Raw genomic sequence first — 19723 nt, 5'->3', positions numbered from 1 at the left:
TATCAATGTATACAAGTCACTGGAAGTCCATTAATTAGTGCAAGCAGAGAAACTAAACAAGCTACCACAGCTGAACTTTCATACACTGTCACAGATGTCTGTGTGTTCTTGTTTCTGCTCCATCAACAGCATTTTTTTTTTTTTAATGAATTTTGGCTTAAAGTGTAGTTGGCAAGAGAAAAATGAATCAAAAGCATCCTGGTTATTTGTAACTGTTAGCAGAAAGGCTACATGTTGCCATCTCATTGTGGTCTAAAACCGAAAGGAATAGTTGGACATTTTGGGAAATACGCTTATTCGCTTTCTTGTCAAGAGTTAGATGATAATGTCAACCATTCTCATATCTGTTTGGTAAATATGAAGCTACCACCAGCAGCTGGTTACTTTAGCTTAGCACAAAAGTTGGAAAAATGGGAAACGACTAAGCTGGTTTGGTTACAAAATCTGCCTACAAGTATCTCAAAAGCTCACTAATTAACATTTTATATCTTGGTTAATCTATACAAAAATCAAAGCATAAAAAGAAATAGCCAGGTACATAACCTCCTCTAAAACCACAGTATGTCATTTCTGTGCTTTGATTGTTGTACAGATTAAACAAAGAAGATATAACGTGTTAATTAGTGAGCTTTAGAGATGTTGGTAGGCAAATTTTCTTACCTTTGGACAGAGCCAGGTTAGCTGTTTCCCCTATTTATGGTCTTTATGCTAAGCTAAGCTAACAGGCTGCTGGTTGTAGCTACATTTTTGGAGCACAAATATGAGTGGTATCTATCTTCTGATCTAACTCTCAACAAGGAAGAGAATGTTTATTTCCCAAAATGTCGAACTATTCCTTTAACATGTGATTAATTGTAACTTAGTGCTTGCCATTTAGCTTTGTTAGCTGTGACATTATGCATTTTATCTTATTAGCGCAACTGTTATCAGTTTAGCATAACGTTGAAGACAGTGAAAGCCACATTTCAAACTGATGTGTTTAACTGGGTAAGAAGCTGTGGAACATTTAAGAAATCATAAAATGTGTGAAAAGCAGTGCCGTGTTTACCATACCGAGGAAACATGAGATGGTCGCATCCTCGGTAACCTGACGGGAAATTCCAACACTTTCAGGAACAAAACCTCAACTTTTAAGGTTGTAACTTTATAACGAGGTTGTAATCAAGATCACACACCTGTGCAATCTTCAAAGCACACAGCTGTACAGTGAGAACAATGCACTGAGAGAGAAATCTGACCTCCACTGCAAGGCATGACTCTGTGGTACGGCAATACTTTACAGCCAACACCATAAACCATGACGTTTTCATGATTTATTTTAGGTCTGGCACCAGATGCACTGAATATTGGTTTACAGTGCTGGTGTATTTAGGAAATGCACATGCTGAAGTTGTCCCCCCCATATCAGCAACCTCTTTGAAGCTGATTTTCCTGTTGAATACACCTACAGTAGCTACATTCATGCACCTGAATTAGGCAGTCAGCTGGTATGAATGAGCATCCAGGTTAAACTGAGTTCACCTCTATGTGTTTGCCCTTGTCCTGCATAAACCAGCACGCTGTTTCATATGGGTCACACACATACCACAAACCGCTCCTGTCAATACACATCAGGCAACTCCGATGATGCCAGATCGATAGAGCCCACACTTTGCTTTCAGAGCATAATAATGAAACACTCCAATCCACGCAAATGTGGGAGGCGGCGATGGCGGGAGGCCACCACGGGAAGGCTGAGGCCGCAGGCTGAACCACACATCAATCCTGCTGTCAAACTGTATGAGAGGGGTGGGTCAGTCACAAGCAAATGAAGTCAGGGATCGTTTAGTCACAGTATACCACTTAACATGTTACTAACAGCTACGCAAAGCTTCACCTCAGTACAAGTTAGTCAGAGAAGCATTTCTCTGAGCGGTTAGTCATCAACGCAGACTGACAGTTAGTGTCAATCTGTTATAAATATTTTCTACCATATGTGAAATGTCAGTTCTGCATTGGGCTTATGAGAGAGATGGTAATACAAAATAAATGAGGCGACCACTTGGAATACAAATTCAAACTGGATTATTATAATACCAAAAGTCTTATCACAGAAACGGACAAAAAGATAAGAAATCAGCCGTTTGTTCAGTGTTCTCACATTAGCAATTTAATTATAGACCTGTCTGCAAAGAGTAAATAAAATGCCTCGTGGTCTGTATAGTTACCACTCGATTGTTTTTTTCAATTGATTATTTAATTATTTAGTCTATAAAGTGTCAGGAATTCACATCACAATCACAAAAACTAACGGCTCAAAACCCAGAAATTCTCAATTTAGAGTGATTGACATGAAAAACAAGCAAAGCTGAAAATTTTTTGCTAGTTTCAGCGTTTTTTGTGGCTTTTTTGCTTGATAAGTAACTTCTCGATGAATCAATAATAAAACTTGTTGGCCATTCATTTTCTTTCGATTGACAAGTCAGTTAATCAACCGATCGTTTCAGCATTAACGAGCACTCCAGATGATGTCATGGCAGTGTCTACTGTATGTACCACAAAAAGCTACATCATATCTTTATCTTTCTGAGGAGAAACTTGCCAAAATATATGGGGTGAGTCCCCTATGTGCGAGGTGTAAAATCCAGACTGTGTCTCTTATTCCCTCCTTCTGGTCCTGCTCTTCACTTAACTAAGTACTGGACAGGTATTTTTAAATCTCTCTCAGAGGTCTTTGGACAACCTTTGAACCACTCCTCTCTTGCACTGCAATATTTGGTGTAGTAGGTGAGGATGTGAACCTCCCCAAACATAAGCAAAATGTGAAAAATGCGTGATAGTCAGTGGTTGGTAGATGGTTGGGCAGTTTAAGGCCTTCACTATGTTCCAAGGACGGTGTTGTCATACTGTTTTTGTACTGTTTTCCTGTTTGGTTAAAAAGCTACACCATATATTTTTGGTGAAGTGTCAAACCAGTATATTAACGCAGAAAAGAGGCTGCTGCCTTTGCAAAACACAGTCTATTAATCAATAAGAGGGAGAGAGGAAGGGATTGCAAAGAAGGACACTGAAGAGAGAAATGCTCAACCTCCAGAAGAGGAATCAGACAGACAGACAGGCTCCATCAAGCCAGGGATCAGTGCTTCACCCCAAATTCCCGGACTAGGATCGCTGACACAAGCTTTACTGTCCCAATATTTTCCCCCAGAGACGTGAGGCACCTTCCACCTCTCCACAGCTGGAGATAATTGAAACTAATGCATCTAATCTTGACGAATGAGAAACAGATACAGCTTTTCACTCCTTCAATAATTGGTGAAAGGAAAAACACAAATAGGAGTAGCAGTTACCAGGATTTATAAAGCATGAGCCTTGGTTGTTTTTTTTATTATTTAACTCAAATATGGAACAAAATATGGAATATAAATTGTGCATACTTCTTTTGAGTGGCTGTGAATTTTTGGTTTGAACAATAGAGTAGACAACTCTGTTCTCTCTTTCTGAAGTATAGCATTTATATTTATATATACTGTGTGCTGATGTTAAATCTCAACCCTTTTCCATGACCTGCAGCATGTAAAAACACTTAAAAACAACTTAGTCTTAGTGTTTTGACTTGATGCTGCAGTATCTGACCTCAGTTGTACGGTGTGTTTGAGGTGGAGCTCGAGCATATCAGCAACTTTTTTTTTTTTTTTTAAATCCAACTAACATGCACACTACAGCAGGGCAGCAAAGATAAACACATTGTCACACTCACAACTCACTGTATGAACAGAGAGGCAGATATATTCAAAAGACCACACACACAGACCAGCAGAGACTCACTCACATGCACCCAGCTGAGCTGAACCAAACTCTACCAAGTGCTGGCTTGTTGTGGTGAGTCATAGTCTATGTTGCCACCTACAGAGCGCCTCCGTGAAGCACAGAATCCCTCATACTATATCATAGCTGTGTATTTAAGTGGCTGTCACACAAACTATAATAGTATCAGCAGACAGCTTGTCAAAAACCAGCACCTCTGTAGTTACACTCCTTCGACTGGCAACGGTTTGTGGATCCACACGTGAAATAAGTACATTCTGCAGCCAGCATGTTTTAGTTTTGATGAGGATGAGATTCATCACAATGCAGGAATAAAGCTTTGTCAAAACTGCATACTACATACTAAGTATGCTCAAAAAGTCAGTGTGCATACTAAAAAATACTTGATGAACACTGTTGTTGAGAGTTATAATAATATAAAAAATATGGATGGTGGTGTAACAGCTCAAGGAACAATTCGGAAAACAAAAATAATCAAAAATTTAGACATTACAGAATAGTGAAATACATTTATTGTTTTTATCTGGAAAAAAACAATATGACAATTAGTAATATAGTAGTAGTAGTAATATGAAATAGCATAAATGTTATGTTCCAACATGGAATAAAACATGTGATCTACCAAATCTAAGATGGTAATTAGCGGTGTCACTTGGTCACGTCACTGTGCATTTATCTAATCTGCTATCTTCCATACAATAGACTACTGTATTAACTTACATGAGTATATAAAGCCTTGCTCAAGGGCTCATGTCAAGCCATATAAGAAAAGCAGTGAGAGATTGAGGGGGAAAACAGACACTGACCTACTGCAGGGCACTCTGGTGGCAAATCCCACTCTGACCTTGGGACACACACACACACTCACACACACAGATTTCAACGCCAACAGCAATTAGTCAGCTCAGGGTTCCTCCTGTTTATGGTGAACCTGTGCCAAGTGCTGGTGCTGGCGCCACCCACCCTGCGCAGCAGCAGCCTTACACCTGATTGGCTGCACCGGCTTGTCCTGGCAGTAACATTTTACCTGATTGGCCGACACAGTCAGCCAGTAAACCCAGTGCTTGCATCCCCGCAAACAGCTGTGACTTGGATGCTCTAATGAATACTCGCAGCTGATTGGCTCTCAGCTGGGAAGGTGTGTATGCGTGTGCGCGCTTCATCTGTGAGCACATACAAAGGTGTGCTCAAATGATGCAAACGTGTCAGCTGTCTGTCGCAATTAAGTATCATAATGTATATCACAATTTCACAGTTGTAGTCTGGTTTCCATGACAACACATCCTTTTCTCTGCAGACAACCTCCACGTGACACATCACAGAGCTGGAGTCAGAGATGTTAGCTTTCATATATCAAAGCCCTCTGGCTCTGTATGTGGAAATCTTCCTCAGCTGTGATTACTGTCTCTTTTAAAGGTTCATTTTCTGTCGGCAAACAGGTGAGCTGCCGGTCAATAAAAGCGCGTGTTCATCTGGTACACCTTTTGTGTTGCGGTGACATGCACATCACAGGCCTCTGAGTCAAACTGCGCCAATAAAACGAACAGCATGCCTGTTAAAAGGATGTTTTGTCTTTATCTTGCTTTATCCTTTAATATCTCATAATAACACGCAGTAGAATCACCGCAGTCTGCGTTTTATTGTGCAGCAAAAGAGCAACGCATGCTTCTGCTTACCTCATCTTCCTCTCCTGTCCGTTTGAATGAGATGAATGATGTTTTCTATCTGCTCAGTGTTTTGTCCTTTCAGTTCAGTTCTTATAAAATGATCCAGATCCAACAGCAGCAGCAGCTCTGGATGTTTTAATAAAAACAGCGGTGCTGCCGGCGAAGCCTGCAGCCGGCTGGATGTGCAGATGTTGAAGGGGGGGGTGGGAAAGGCGACAGGGTGTGGATAAATGCTACACGGATGTCCACAGTTTTCAGGTCTGTCTTTTAAAATAAGTGATTGCTCTCCGGTGTCTGTCAGGCGGCTGGTGGTTCGGTCGGAGCCATTTCAGCAGGCAGCACGCCGCTGTCCGAAGGACGAGAAGCCGGGCGGAGTGGCTGACAGCAGCTCCTGAGGTGCCATCTTTTCCTCCCTTCAACCACTGGGAGGCTGGATGGAGAGAGAGAGTGAGAGGGAGGAGAGGGAGGGAGAGCAGGCTGCTGAAATATTTAAGTGTTGCTGGTTTTGCTGCACGGTGGCGCCCTCGGTCTGGTGATGTAGCTACTGTGCAGGCAGGTATACAAAACAAACGCACACCACCTTCTTTGAGAAAAGAAGTTCTGTCTTCTTTTGTTTCTAGTTAAAAAATAGTACATGTGATTAATTATAAATCTGAATCTGAGCAGAATAATAAACAGGAATATTAGTGATGTGACTATTTATTAGAAATATTTATACAAGGATTGGCACAAATATTTTAAGCCTTTAAGAGCATATAAAGGGTATGATGTGTGTGTGTGTGTGTGTGTGTGTGTGTGTGTGTGTGTGTGTGTGAGTGTGTGTGTGTGTGTGTGTGTGTGTGTGTGTGTGGCTATATGCCCTTTATTTCCTTCAATCTGTAATAAATTGACTAGTGAACTAGTTAAAATCAGTGCTGCATTTCCATAATATTCCATACTGTGGGAATTAGCTTTTAATCAAAAATACTTCCCCAAGGGGAAACTGGGTCATGTTACAGTTGCTCACATTCTAGAAAATAAATGTATGTAAGCATAGAGAAATTATAAGAAAAATAAGAAATATGTAAAAATATGTGTATCATACTACAATATATAACAACAGTTTAAAAATAATGCTGAGAAATGGGATCTAAAAGTATGTTAAAATGCTAGAATAGTATAAATAAGAAATATTAGTTGAAATATACAGTATAAATGCAGTATTAGTGCAGTATGAATGTATATAATAATAATTATATTAATTAAGGGTTATTAGAGCTATCGTGACTATTTTATCTTCTATGTCATTATATCTTGTACTTTGTGTTTTTCTCTGTGATATCCTCTTCTTAACTCTGTTTGATGGCTTACACTACATGCTGTTGTACAGAATGACAACCTGTGTGAATAGAGTCACAGTGTGATACCGTATAAAAAACGACAGCAGCACACACACCTGTCCGCAGGCAGGACAGACTAGAAAACATCTGTCTTTTTCTGCGTCAGCCAGCTGTTGTTTCCTCACGTGGAGGACAGACGGGCTCAGTTCAGTCTCCACTGAGGACAGATAAGCAGGTCTGTAAGTTCCTTCCTCTGTGTGCAAAGTCCATCTGAAATTTCATGTAAGTTTAGGATTTATTACAGTTACAGTTACTACATTAGAGTTGACTGTTTCAAATGACGCAGTTACAGATTTGGAAAACAACTAAAGATTGAAACCATGTTGCAAATTATGTAATTTAATATGTTGACATTGTGTGACACAATTACTTGTTAATCTACTGTATTCTTTTTTTATTGTGTGTAGCCAATCTATCTATCTGTAATAAAAAAAAGAAGAAAAAGAAGTGAATTTATCCTTTAAAATGATCAGGATCACCAAGACCAACATGTAGATTTTATTTTTTCCACACTATTTCCATTTTAAAATTAGGGGAGAACCGGGACAAAAGCAACACTTTTCAGATAAACGTCATTTTAAAAGATAACGTTACAGACAGAAACTTATTTTCATTGTGATCAACAATTCACATGTATGTTCTATCAATACCAGGGGCCATTTACTATAAATGTGGAACGACTTTGTTATCATTTGACTTTGTTACTTTCGACCCCGTCAGTCAGGACAAAAGTGAAACGATTATATTATTCTTGTTGTTATTAAAAATGTCTGACAATGTCCTTGTTATTATGTAATCGAAAACATATTATGTACTATTATGTAAATTTCATTTTTAGAACACAGGGCCTAACAATCGATGATGCACATTTAGATTTTTTTCTCCCACCTATGTAGATCAGTCCATTAACACATTGCATTTCCTTAAATTCCTGCTTCAAATCATATCGAGTGATTTACAGTTAAATGTAATTTATTTTAAGATGAGGTGTGCCTTTGCTGCACATCTGACACTGATGTTTCTGCGAGAGACATCAAAAAACACCCTCTCTGCTGTTCCCAACAGGACTCTTGGCGTATTCTGTTGGTGCAATATGACAAACACATAATTTAATAAACGCTGACAGTGTGACCACATTAGCAGTGGGGTGAAAGAAACACTCGTTGTTACTGTACAGGGACAAAATAAACGCCTGTTACAATCGTCTCGACAGTAACTCCTGACACTTAAACCTCACTTGCTTCTATACAGAAAAACTCTGACATGGCAAACTTCAGCACATGTTAAAGTACTAAATAATCTGTCAAATGATCGTGACTATGATACATGAAACAATAAACACAACTTATCATTCAAAAAAATTTACTGCTCGAGTGAATTTACTTACCATGATCGAAAATAGCTTTTCAGGTAAAACTCTGTGAAAGTATGATGTATCCAGGCGATTTTTTGGAGAAAATCACTGTGTTACTTTCACCCCGGTTCTCCCCTATATCCCTTTCATGTCTGCCCAGCCTGTTAACTTTCTTTCAGAATTCAGGTTTCAACATTATTTGCAAGAGGTAGCAAAGAGGTATTTGTATGAAGCTGTTGGTTATGTACTTTGTTCAGCAAAATACACCTCATCCAACCTTAAAGGGCTTCACTTGCACCTGATATTCTTTGCATTACATTACACATGGACTGCAGTCAGTTCCACATTAAAACCATAATGTGTTTTTTTTGTACACTAGCTTGCTTTACACATTTATTTGGTTAAAAGCAGGAAAAATACAGAAGCTCTGCCAACAATATTATCTATTAATATTATAGAATATATTTAAAATGTATTTTTTTATTTGAACATCTTATTGCAGCATTGTATAGCAATGCAAGTGTTTGCTATACCTCAAAGGTAGTTTCGCCTTCTCACCAGCAGAGGTCCTCCCAATTTGCAAAGAGCACATGAATTTGGATCCACCCTTAGGTCACACCTGCTCCTGGCTGTCTGGGTGGTCATGAAAAAGTTCAGTCCCTGTTTCAGTGGAACTTTTTGGTTTGGTTTATCTAGATCGAAAGGGTTGGTGCATCCTTGCAGTAACACACATATGATATTACCTTTCTGTGATGACAACTGTTTGGCTCTGTGGCTTTTATCTCCACAGGAGGGCGCTGAAGCTGTGTGCTCGCTGCCACATGGACCTCTGCAATGTCTCACACAAGTTTATGGAAAGTCACAACAGACTTTACTATCATCGTGTTTCCAAACAAGGCTAAAACAGGATTTATGAGTTTTGACTTTGACTGGGATAAATGTAATCAGCCCAGTCTAAAAATATGAATGGAACAATACAAAAACGTAATGTACCAGACTCAGCTTCCATAAGTCTTCATTTGAATGTTTATCCCACTGAAAAGGTCATGGCACATGATTTTCATCATTTTCCTGCACATAAAACTGTTCAGTCGCCATCTGTGCCCTGGAGTCACTTTTGAAAAAGGCCATTCCCTTCATCAGAGAAATGCTTCAACATCAGATTAAGGTGACTGCGCTCTTCTTGCTCTCCAAGGGGCTGATTGGATATAACCGTGCCAGGAAAATGCAGCACACTCTGTAATGGGATCTCATCCTGTCTAAATGAAGAATACATCACATTCAGGCAACTTCTTCAGTTGAACAGACCCTGTACATACTAAAGAACACACACTAAAGAAGAGTCATCTCCATTAGTGATCACAACAGAGTCGTTTATTGTTTGAGTCCTGAACTAGAATGAGCGTTATTGGCTGATTCGGGTACGTATAGCACCATATATTAACTAAGATTAAAGTGGAACGTCAACTACAAAACTGGAAACATCACAGCAAACAGGCATGAGACAGACTCAGTGACACACTCGTTGACATTGAACACAGTTTCCCTCTCGCGTGACTCACACAGTCAGCGTTCAAAGACGACTACAGCACAGACACACATGCTTACCATGCCAAACACACTGAAGACTTCACATTTAGAGTGAGGAAGAGAAGATTTAAACACAGGCAGGCATCCAATGAAACAATGCAGAGAAATGGATTTACGACTAGACTGTAAAAAAAAGTGCATTTCAAACTATCATCAAAATGAAATAAATATGTCATAAAACACTGTATTGCCAAAGTCAGTCACTCACACTATGAAGCCAAACATCTAAATGGAAATGTTACAAATTGCTGCAAGTGCGACATTGTTTACACACCCAAAACTCAACAATGGATGAGCTACAGAGAAAAATCATGTCATCCTTACTTCTTCTTACGTCTTCCACATTTAAAAAATCTTTTTCTTGTTTTGTCAAAACTGAAAGAAAGTCTTTATTTGCAGTTTCTGTTTCACTCATTTGTTTGACATTGTGGTTTTGTAAACTCAATTTGCCCTCAAATTTATAGTCAACAACAGTAAATTTGAAATTTGTGCCATGAGACAGAAAATTCTTCTTCCTCAGTAGCAGATCTGAAAGTACTGGCTGGGGGATTTAAGCGGGCTTTTGTAGCTGGATGTTTCCTGCTGTGCGTTCTGACTGGTTGTGGTTTTCTGGAGGTTTAAGGTGAAGGATGGGTTTTTCCTCCTCGTCTCTGGCTTGGTGCCCCCCTTCGCCTGAGGGTTGTTAGGTGTGGCCACGCGCCCACCGTTGGCAGGCACAGTGGCTGTGGATTTGGCGGCCTCAGAAGACCCAGTCTTTCTTGCGAGGGGGCTCAGATAGATCTGCATAGTCACTAAGTGAAGTGGTGAAATGAGGTGAGGAGGCAGACAGAGTGGAGGTTGGACAGCAGGAAGGGTGAGAGGGCAGAGAGTGTGGGTGTTTTAAAGAAGAGATGGGGGGGGGGAGACAAAAACAGGGGGGCAAGGGTTGAGATGTCATGGTGAGATGTGGGAAAAAAAACAGCTCAACCACTATTCTCTTAACTTTTCATGATAGTATAGATATATATATATGGCTATTTCTTGTATTTTCAGGAATTAGTCTGGAGTCAGGGATGAATCCTACCTTTGCACTGTGTCACACGCCTTGTCCCTGCACCAAAATAACACACAGAGGTCAGAGGGGTCATATTGCAGTTTTTACATGTAGTAAACAAGTTTTGTCAGTCTCTTGCTAAATCACGTATCTCTCTTTTATATAAGCTTAGACAGCAGCTGTTTTTCCATTTTAAGAGGCTGAATAAGGCCAGTTACAACCTGGAAAAAAACAACTGCATGGAAGCAGAGACTCTTACCTAGACTGACTGCAGCCTCCTTGGACTTGCTGCTGTTGTAATGAGGAAAATGTGATATGGAGGCAGCACAAGGACAAAAGAAGGAGAGACAAAACAGTGTGAGAGATGGGCTGATACAGAGAGTCGGAAAATCTGATTTTGTCAGAATAAGTTCTGCAACTGCATGTATGTTTTTGTATTAAAGGCTACAGAGAAAAGTTGAAACACACAATGTGTGAGTAATGTATCAGTGTGACACATCACAGCGTCACACATGGGCAGATCAGTTTCAGGTTGACTTCACGGTTAAAGGTCCTATGTACTGGCTCTGAGAATGTAGTCTTCCTCTGTGGTTTGAGATGTTTTCGGATGAAACAGGATGTGGGGGACAGCCATTGCCTTGACTTGATTTGAGAAATTTGATTGTACCTTGATCAGCTCAGAAAAAAACTCACATTTTACAAGCAGAGGAAATGGAAAGATTTTGATAAACGGTATTTTGAAAATGTATTTTTGAAAATATATTTGGCCATGCATATGTTAGATTTCAGAGCAATACACTCAGATGCACAGTACCTACACAGAAAGGCATCTTTTAATTTCATGGTATGATTGAGGACAAGACCTGTGTACAGAGTATGAGTTCAGAGATGCAGGAACAGCATCTTACCCTTCATGGACTTTCTTAGAGGTCGAGGCTGCAGAGGAGGGTCGTGCTTTGGCAGTCTTGCACGGACTGTCCTTCAGGCTACCTGCTGGGCTCCTCACACTACTGGAAGGAAGACAAAAAAAAAAGTCATATTCTTTTTTTTTTAGGTAGTCTTTTTGTTTAACAGTCAGGAACTGACAGGAAATCATCTCAGTACACAAGAGATGACATAAAAAATTATGAGCAAAATACAAAAGTGTACAAACATTTGAGCCACTACAATGAAGAAATGTAGCTGCAGTTTACTGCTATCTTGTAACAGGATTCATGGAAACTGAGGTAGTTCAAGCTTTTACTGTAAAATTAAAAAAAAATTAACCTGCTGCCTCTTGAGGGCAACATAATTTGCACTTGCCTTGTGTCTATTTAAAATTACATTTTGTGTCATGTATTTTGTGTAATGTTGAAATTTAAATACTGCTATTTAAATATTTGACTTTAATCCCTAACTTTTGGAAAATTTCCAACATTTTAAAAGCTTTAAAATTCAAATTAATTTGGTCATTTTCGTATCTAAAAATTTAACCTAAGACAAGAAATCAACTTGCTCAGAAATTCAGATGAGCGACGGGAATCTCTGACACATAAAAGAAGGAAAGATCAATGGGTGGGAGGCACCTGAAGGCATCAAGTAATAAAGAGAAGAAGCAAAAGAAAGGAACATCAATATGAGGAAGAGAGGAGAAAAAAAGTGGAGTTAATTAGCGGAGAGAAATGTTCCAGGGTTGCTAATGATGACAGCGATGATGATGATGATGATGCTCGCTGCTCCATCGTAACACTGAAAGGACAGGCTTAAGTGAATGGAGATTTACTTCTCTCTGTGCAATTATATCAGCATACCCCAGATATGGCAATCACACATTAAAGTACCACAGAGAAAACCTATCATGCTCTCTGACTAATGGCATCTAATGGCAGTATCATTTGAAAGGTAATTGAGAGGAAGAGATGTGCAGAAATAGTGTGTTGCTTTATAGCTTTGAAATAAAGGAGAGTGTTGGAATAATTATTGAGCATCCATGTGCAGTGCTTCTTGGATAATGGAGGCTATCTGCTGATTGCTTTTGCACATTAGATAATGAGACTTAAGCTTCACTCTGAGCTGGTTTGTTAGGACAGTTTTTGCGTCACTTGTTGCCCTGGGTGTGTTTCATGAGGAGTGCTGTCAGAGGATTTAGAAGAACTGTGCCACTGTGATTGATTCCCATTGTGAGCAATGAACTGTGAAATCAATCAACAATTTTAACCTTTGTGTTTTATTGTATGGAAGCTAAATTAGAGCAAGTAGACCTATGTAAAAGAGCTTTTATGATTTAAATCAGCTTGGAAAACACCAAACATGATCTGCTCTAAATATTAAAAATGATCTTTTATATTGCATATATATCTTAAGTCTTATGTCTCTTTAAATCATATTACTGAGTGTTTTACCTCCGGGGCGGTGTTGGGCTGTAGTTCCTAGCTGTGGAGCTGGAGGGCAGCGTGGAGCTCTTCTTCAGGGAGGCAGCGCTGGAGGTCACCATGGGCGGTCTGGAGGGCAGAGCCAGAGACACTGGCCTGGCTGTGGAAACATACACACACACATGCAGACAGACGGCGGTGAGGATGATGTATGTGTGTTTGTGTATGTTGGGTAAAGGGCTGTAATTATGTGGTTTATTTCAATGTATTTTATTTCTTTTATCTTAAATCTGCTGACTTTTTGTTTCAGTCACTGTTGTGACTGGTCTGTTTTTTATCTGATTAAATAAAACAGTTGAAAATGAAATAACTGGAACTCGATTGAGTGCACATGTCTGTTCCTATACATAAAAAGTAGATGTTTTAGGTCATCTATGTATACTAAACACATTTTTAGGATTTCTGACTATTGGTCTGTGAGAAGGTGTAGAAACATTTACTGACATGTACAGTATGATTAACACTAGATGGATTATTGTAAGTGAAAAAAATCAGATAAAATCATATCAATCAATAATCTTCTTATATATGTTGAATATATTATATGTAAAAGTATTAGGAATCATACAATTAGTCAATTAATCGATCAGATGACTGACAGAAAAATCATCTTCAGTTATTTTGATTATTTGCTTTTCCTCGTCTTATGTAAAAGTAATCTGAATATCTTTGTGTTTGAAGAGTTGGTTGAACAAAACAAGCAATTTAATGACATCAGCCTGAGCTTTAGTAAACTGTGACAGGCATTTTCCTTTTTTTTCCTGACATTTTATAAATAAAAGGAAAACAATTGTCAGATATTTTGATAATGATAATTATCATTCAGCAAGCATCCCTCAAATTTAGATATCAAAGAGTTATGTGTGCTGAACATACAATGTGTACTGTAAAACCCTCATGCATGTTGAACAACACTGGCTTATAGTAACTAATTTTAGTAAAGCTGATAAGAACAGCCATTGCATACAATAATCCATAGAAAAATCAATGTCCAATATACAGTACAGGTCATCAAGATAAAAGCTGTTCCACACATTGACAGACCTCACATCAATAAATTGACATGTAAATAACGACAGTAGAGCAAAACGAAACACGGATCTTAGCTCACCTTTGGCTCCCGGTGCTCTCCTTCCAGCAGCCGCTGCAGCAGCAGCCTGGTGTTCCTCAGAGATGTTGAGCCTCTTGAGGACGTCAGCCAGAGCCATCTTCAACAGCTGGATTTCATCCTCCTGCATCTGCATCCTCTGCTCCAGATAGGTCAGCCGGTCGGCCACGTCCAGGCCACTGGCCGCCGAGCTGCGGTCATCTGCAGGAACGGGAGTGAGTTCAAACAGGAGATCTAGTCATAAGATAGAAAGACAGGTTATGTTGTTCACTTGTCATGATTTTTCAACGTCATAACATAACTATGGAATTATTTAAAGCTAGTGTTAGTCCAGTGGAAAAAAAAAACCAAAGGCATCTGAGGAATTCATTGAACATTTGCTTGTCTCCGAACCATGTCTACATAATTTTAAAAATGCACATTTCAGAGCAAACAAACAAAAAGCACGAAGCAACAGACCTTGTTAACCAAGTAATGCTTCAGAGGGTCACAGTGACACAACCACACACACACAGGGGGAGAGGAAGTTGCCAAGTAAAAAAATTAATATGCAATACACAGTTGACTCATACTTAAACCACAGGACCATTTGGTAAGAGAAAATCTGTAAAAACACTACAGTCAAAGCATTATTTATTGGATGAACTCTACCATAAAAGACCTTTTTTTAAGGCTAATCTCCTGTTGGAACAAAATGTTACATATAATCAGAGTGTTTTTAAATTTTACAGAGACAGAAATAAGCTCTTTAAAATCCCCTGTTCTTGTGTGTATAGTAGAAATCAAGCTAATGAGGTCACGGCACAGCTGGACACAGAAGATCAGCACAGCAGCATATAAACAAAGGTAACCCAGCACACATTCATAACACTTTTAACTGTCACTAATGCTGTAATTTCTCTGCCAAACAATTTCTACTCCTTAAAACTTATTTTTACTGCAGGCAATCACCACGAGCCATCGCCAGTCTCACACAGTAAAAAATAGTTCAGATGTGAATACCGTGGGAGACACTGGACACTGATGAGTGTTCAGAGTGTCTCTGCTGGCCAGGTGGACCTTCCTCCACCGCCCCAGATGTCTTCCTCCTCTTCCTCTCCTCTCGTGAGCACACTCTCTCGCTCCTCTTTCCTCCTCTGATTCCAGTCAGATAGGCCGGCTCTCCCTCCATCTGATTTTGATCCACTGGCTGGTGTCCACTAAGATCTCATCTCCTTTGCTCCACTTATGTCACACACACACACACACATACACACACATACACACAGCGACACACACACTCTCACAGGGCTGCCTCTCTGGTGTTTTTGTCCACCTCTGTGTTTACAGCATCCAGGCTTCTGCAGCAGGAGATGAAGTTATTGGTGTTTTGATCCTCTCACGTTTCCTCGGTGGTCGCCTGACACACACTGGGACACGGTGATGTGTATTACAGAGCTTAAAGCCCTCTGTTCAGGGTGTGTGTGCGTTTATAAAGGTGGGGGTGGGGCTGATCATGCTTAAAAACTCAGCAGTCGTCCAATTCAACCTAAATTGTCTGTGCACGTGCATGCGCGTGTACTTGTGTGTGTGTGTATGTGTGTGTGTGGGTGGGTGTGCAGAGTACAATGATAATCCCTCAGACTGAGCCTCTTTGACCCCGCCCCCACACATAAGCCCCATGTCACTGTGAGAGATGCAGAGACAGAGAGAGGAAACGGCAGAAGTAAACCTGAGCGTGGCTTGTACTTGTGTTTGTAGGGAGGAGGAGGAAGAGGCAGAAGAAAACCTCAGTTCATGCTTGACTGTAGTTGCAGAACAGTTGTGTGATGAAGCATCATTTCCTTGTTACTTAAAATTGATTATGAACAAAAGGATCAATTGCATAATCTGTGTCCATGTGTGTATTTTTTTTTACTTGAGCTAAACCGGTGATACGTCTGCAGTTCAAAGGGGGGTACTTGTAAAGATTGTGGAGTAGCTCAACTAATTTGATCAAATAGAAATTACAGTTTGGTTAAAATTGTGTATATGAGTTAGCGATAACACCTGAACACGATATGTAACTACAAGGGCAGGCATTTCAAACAGTTAGCTAGAAGTAATGGATATATGGTTGAAATCATTAGCTAAAAGTAATGGATACAGTTTTTAAAAATAGCTAAAAGTAATGGATAATGGTTGAGATCGTAGTAATGGATATAAATAGTTGAAACGACAGCTAGATAGCTAAAAGTAGACTAGCTATCTTTTAGCTACTCCTGCTAAAAGTATCGATAGCTAAAATTAATGTATAAAGGGTTGAAAGGTCCAGCTTCTGCAACTCCAAGTGCAAACTTAAATATACCGACAATCACATGCAACATCATTGTATCATCCACTATTACATCACCTCAATATCATTAATAATATCAAATAGTTCAAATTGATTAAAACTCCAGACAAAAAAGCTGGGAATCAAATAACTAAACTGTTTTCAGTATTTATTGTCTATGAAGTCTGGAAACCTGCTGTATAGTTTCTAAAAATGCGTCTTCTCCAATGATTAAACTGACTTTTCCTCAGTTTTTCGGGAAGCTGTGACTCTCTTGAGATATATGTTTTTTCTCCTGACAGCCATGATCTGCTGTGGGCGAAGACTTTCAGTGTAATCACTCAAGCGTGCAGCCAGCAGTAATCTGTCTCTCATGGAGAGTGTAGGCCTATGATTTTCTGTTTCTCCTCTTGTCCTGACCGTGACATCATCCTCGTGCCACCTCCACACACCCCATATGGGACTGGGATTAGAATAGCACATAATCCCAGTGCTGTAAAAGGGAATTAGCAGCCCAAAGCTCAATCTCTGCACTAACTCAGCTATACAAAGAACAAGCTCCCTGGATGCCTTTCATGCAAATGTAAACACACATACAAACGCATGCATTAATTTTGTCTCTGTGTCTCTGACTCACACACACACACACACACACACACACACATCCACACATTCACACACACAGCCAGGACGGCGTTAACAGTTTCAAAATTCATATGCCTCTTATACATCTTAGTCAAATGAAAATATATAAGGTATAGCTGCGGCGTGGAGAAGCAGCTGAGTGTTTTAATCTCTGCCTGCAGATGGTGTTTCTTGAATGAAGGAACAGCATCTGTCTGCTCATATCAGCATGCTGCATGCTGACACACACAGGCCACGTGTGCACAAGCAATCCTTCACATATTAGTCCACTGATACTAATATCCCCCGGGGGGACAAGGCATTTCCCTAAATCTCCTCAGCTGAGGCACATTCCATAACACCAATTTGACCGTGATTCTTTGACAGATAAGATAGATAGATGCAGGATAAGTGTTTAAGTCTAACTTGCTTGTTCAAAACAAGTATTTTACAGGTTAAAGTGAAAGGCTACGGTGCCAATAAAGAAGACACGAAGAAGAAGAAATATGGCTTTTCTTTTTTATGTACAGTAGAGTACCAGGTGTAATCATGAAGGTCCTGTGAGGTCAAAACCAGTCTGATTTTTAACCAATATGACTGATTAAATAAAGGCTTTTAATATAACTTTTTCATTTTCTTTCCTTTGACCGAGGTTTTAAAGGCTTTTATAATCCCAACTGAAACAGATAATTTATCAAAAATTGGCAATACAAGGTTTTTGTATGATGTGAGCAATATGTTAATAAAAAAAATTAAGTCCTATGAGACATAACACTCAAAAATCATCTGAAGTTCAGCCACAGGTCATATAAAAGACAAACCATCACTTAAGTCATTTTCAACTCCATTAATATAACTTAAATTAGCTTCAGTCAATGAGTGATACATGTAGAGGGTCTGCATGTACTTTTTTTAAGACAGTGGAGGTTCCTTTAGACCTTTCAGCATGTTTAATCAATTTCATCATCTTGCAAACGTATGCAAACCATACATGTTATGTGCACCCAGTTGGTGATAAATTGCAGGAAGTGTAAACGTCTCTTTTTGCTGTGCAAGGAAAATTGCAAGTAATGCAAGTATGCACTTCATTCATACAGAACACTTTAAAGGGCCAGTTCAGTTTTGTTACTTGCCTGTAGTAGTATCCTGGAGTCATTTTGGGTTTCATTTGCACAGGTTTTCAGATTTAAAAAAATTCCATAATATCAGAGATGGATATCTGAATACCTTGGCAAATAAAAACAAAACTATCTGCAGAGCTGCATACCAATAGAAGCAAGTGAGATTTTTTTTTTTTTTGGAGTTTGGGTGAACTGGCCCTTCAACATCTAAACTTGCTGAACTCTGTACCTGTCATGAAGTCAGTGTCGGGTGCCAGCAGTGTATCGCTGTGGTAGATCTCCCTCAATGAGGGCCTCCTGAGCAGACTGTCATGGGCCGTCTCCTCCATCCCCAGACCCTGGTCCACCATCTCCTCCATGTGTGCCTCTGCTGTGCCCGCTGCCATGGCCCTGACAGACCGCGTTGCTGTGATCCTGTGTCACACCCTGTAGTCTCCTACGTTTTGTCTAACACTGCTAAGCTAATTCACCTTCCCTTAACCACCGGTGGCCACCACCTCCCGCTTTTCCCTCCCTCCCTCTCACCTGCTGTCCCTTAAGGGTGCAGGGAGAGGGTGATGTCACTCAGAGGACAGATTAAGGACCCGGTAAGCCATCTGAAGCCATCAGCCAGGGGAAGATGACACTCTGTGGTGTGTGTGTATCTGTATAATGTGGAGCATGCACATAGGGGTCAGGGAGGCCTCACATAGTGAAAACACTTTGACATTAAAGGCCCCAAAAACAACTTCCTGCAAAATAAGTTGCATAACTCCTCTCTGCAAACTGCTTCATGGAGGAAACCGATGAGTAACAATTATGCCGAGAAAACACAGTCCTGACAAAAACACACAGCAGGGTAGGTTCACGCAATTTGCTGTTGCACGCAAAGTTGCAGACAAGCACACAATTACACACCCCAAAAGAGCTTACATCAGGCTACCATCCGGTGTAGCCAGCCCTGGTTGTACAGTAAGGATGATGAGATTCAGAGATTAGGGAGCAGAACTTGATTAATAACAGTCATCAAGAGGACAATAAGCCGGACGTGGTAATTAGCCCAACAGAGAAAGACAACAGGAGCAGGTGAAAAGCCATTTAGGCGATTGTGTCAGGGTCTCCCCCAGTGTAATCTGGCTTTCTGTCTATTTTGCATTTGCTGGATTGATTTTTTTCTACCAGATGCTTCCCTTTGCTGACCTGTCAAACTTTCTGGCCATTTAGCGGAGGTTCTCCTCTCCCCAGACTGTTAAAAAATTGCTTTCAGGTACATTTATTTTCTTTAAGTTTTTCCAGTTTTGTAAATCCCAAGAGAAAGAGAACTGGAGCAGGTGAAAAGCCAGTGAGGCTGTTTCCA

General features: G+C 40.0%; 2 protein-coding genes across 10 annotated transcripts in view; both read right to left on the bottom strand.

Annotated features, from left to right (window-relative positions):
• Window positions 1-5940, bottom strand: part of evlb (Enah/Vasp-like b) — a 49387-nt gene extending 43447 nt beyond the window's left edge. The window contains exon 1 of one of the 4 annotated variants that reach the window (XM_067571537.1): window positions 5484-5940. In XM_067571537.1, coding sequence (XP_067427638.1) covers window positions 5484-5488 — 5 coding nt within the window. In that variant the 5' untranslated portion in view covers window positions 5489-5940. Of the gene's footprint in view, window positions 1-4613; window positions 4751-5483 lie in introns of those variants that run through there. The other 3 variants (XM_067571538.1, XM_067571536.1, XM_067571535.1) reach the window with 3 other exon arrangements.
• A 3619-nt stretch (window positions 5941-9559) lies between these two features.
• Window positions 9560-19290, bottom strand: LOC137169650 (echinoderm microtubule-associated protein-like 1). 6 transcript variants are annotated; one of them, XM_067572945.1, is made up of 7 exons: window positions 18617-19290; window positions 14353-14550; window positions 13212-13341; window positions 11739-11840; window positions 11090-11118; window positions 10861-10887; window positions 9560-10588 (listed from the first exon to the last, which is right to left on the bottom strand). In XM_067572945.1, exons 1-7 carry the CDS (start codon window positions 18771-18773, stop codon window positions 10314-10316), a joined length of 918 nt encoding a protein of 305 aa, XP_067429046.1. In that variant the 5' UTR covers window positions 18774-19290; the 3' UTR covers window positions 9560-10313. The 6 variants fall into 6 exon arrangements, with proteins under 6 accessions (XP_067429046.1, XP_067429043.1, XP_067429045.1 ...); XM_067572942.1 differs by having other exon boundaries at window positions 11090-11121; window positions 14353-14583; window positions 18617-19288; XM_067572944.1 differs by having other exon boundaries at window positions 11090-11121; window positions 18617-19287.
• Window positions 19291-19723: the final 433 nt, after the last annotated feature.

This window comes from Thunnus thynnus, chromosome 18, assembly GCF_963924715.1.
Source record: "Thunnus thynnus chromosome 18, fThuThy2.1, whole genome shotgun sequence".
NCBI classification, from domain to species: Eukaryota; Metazoa; Chordata; class Actinopteri; order Scombriformes; family Scombridae; genus Thunnus; species Thunnus thynnus.
The sequence above is the reverse complement of the archived record's forward strand: the minus strand, read 5'-3'. Positions and strand labels throughout refer to the sequence as shown.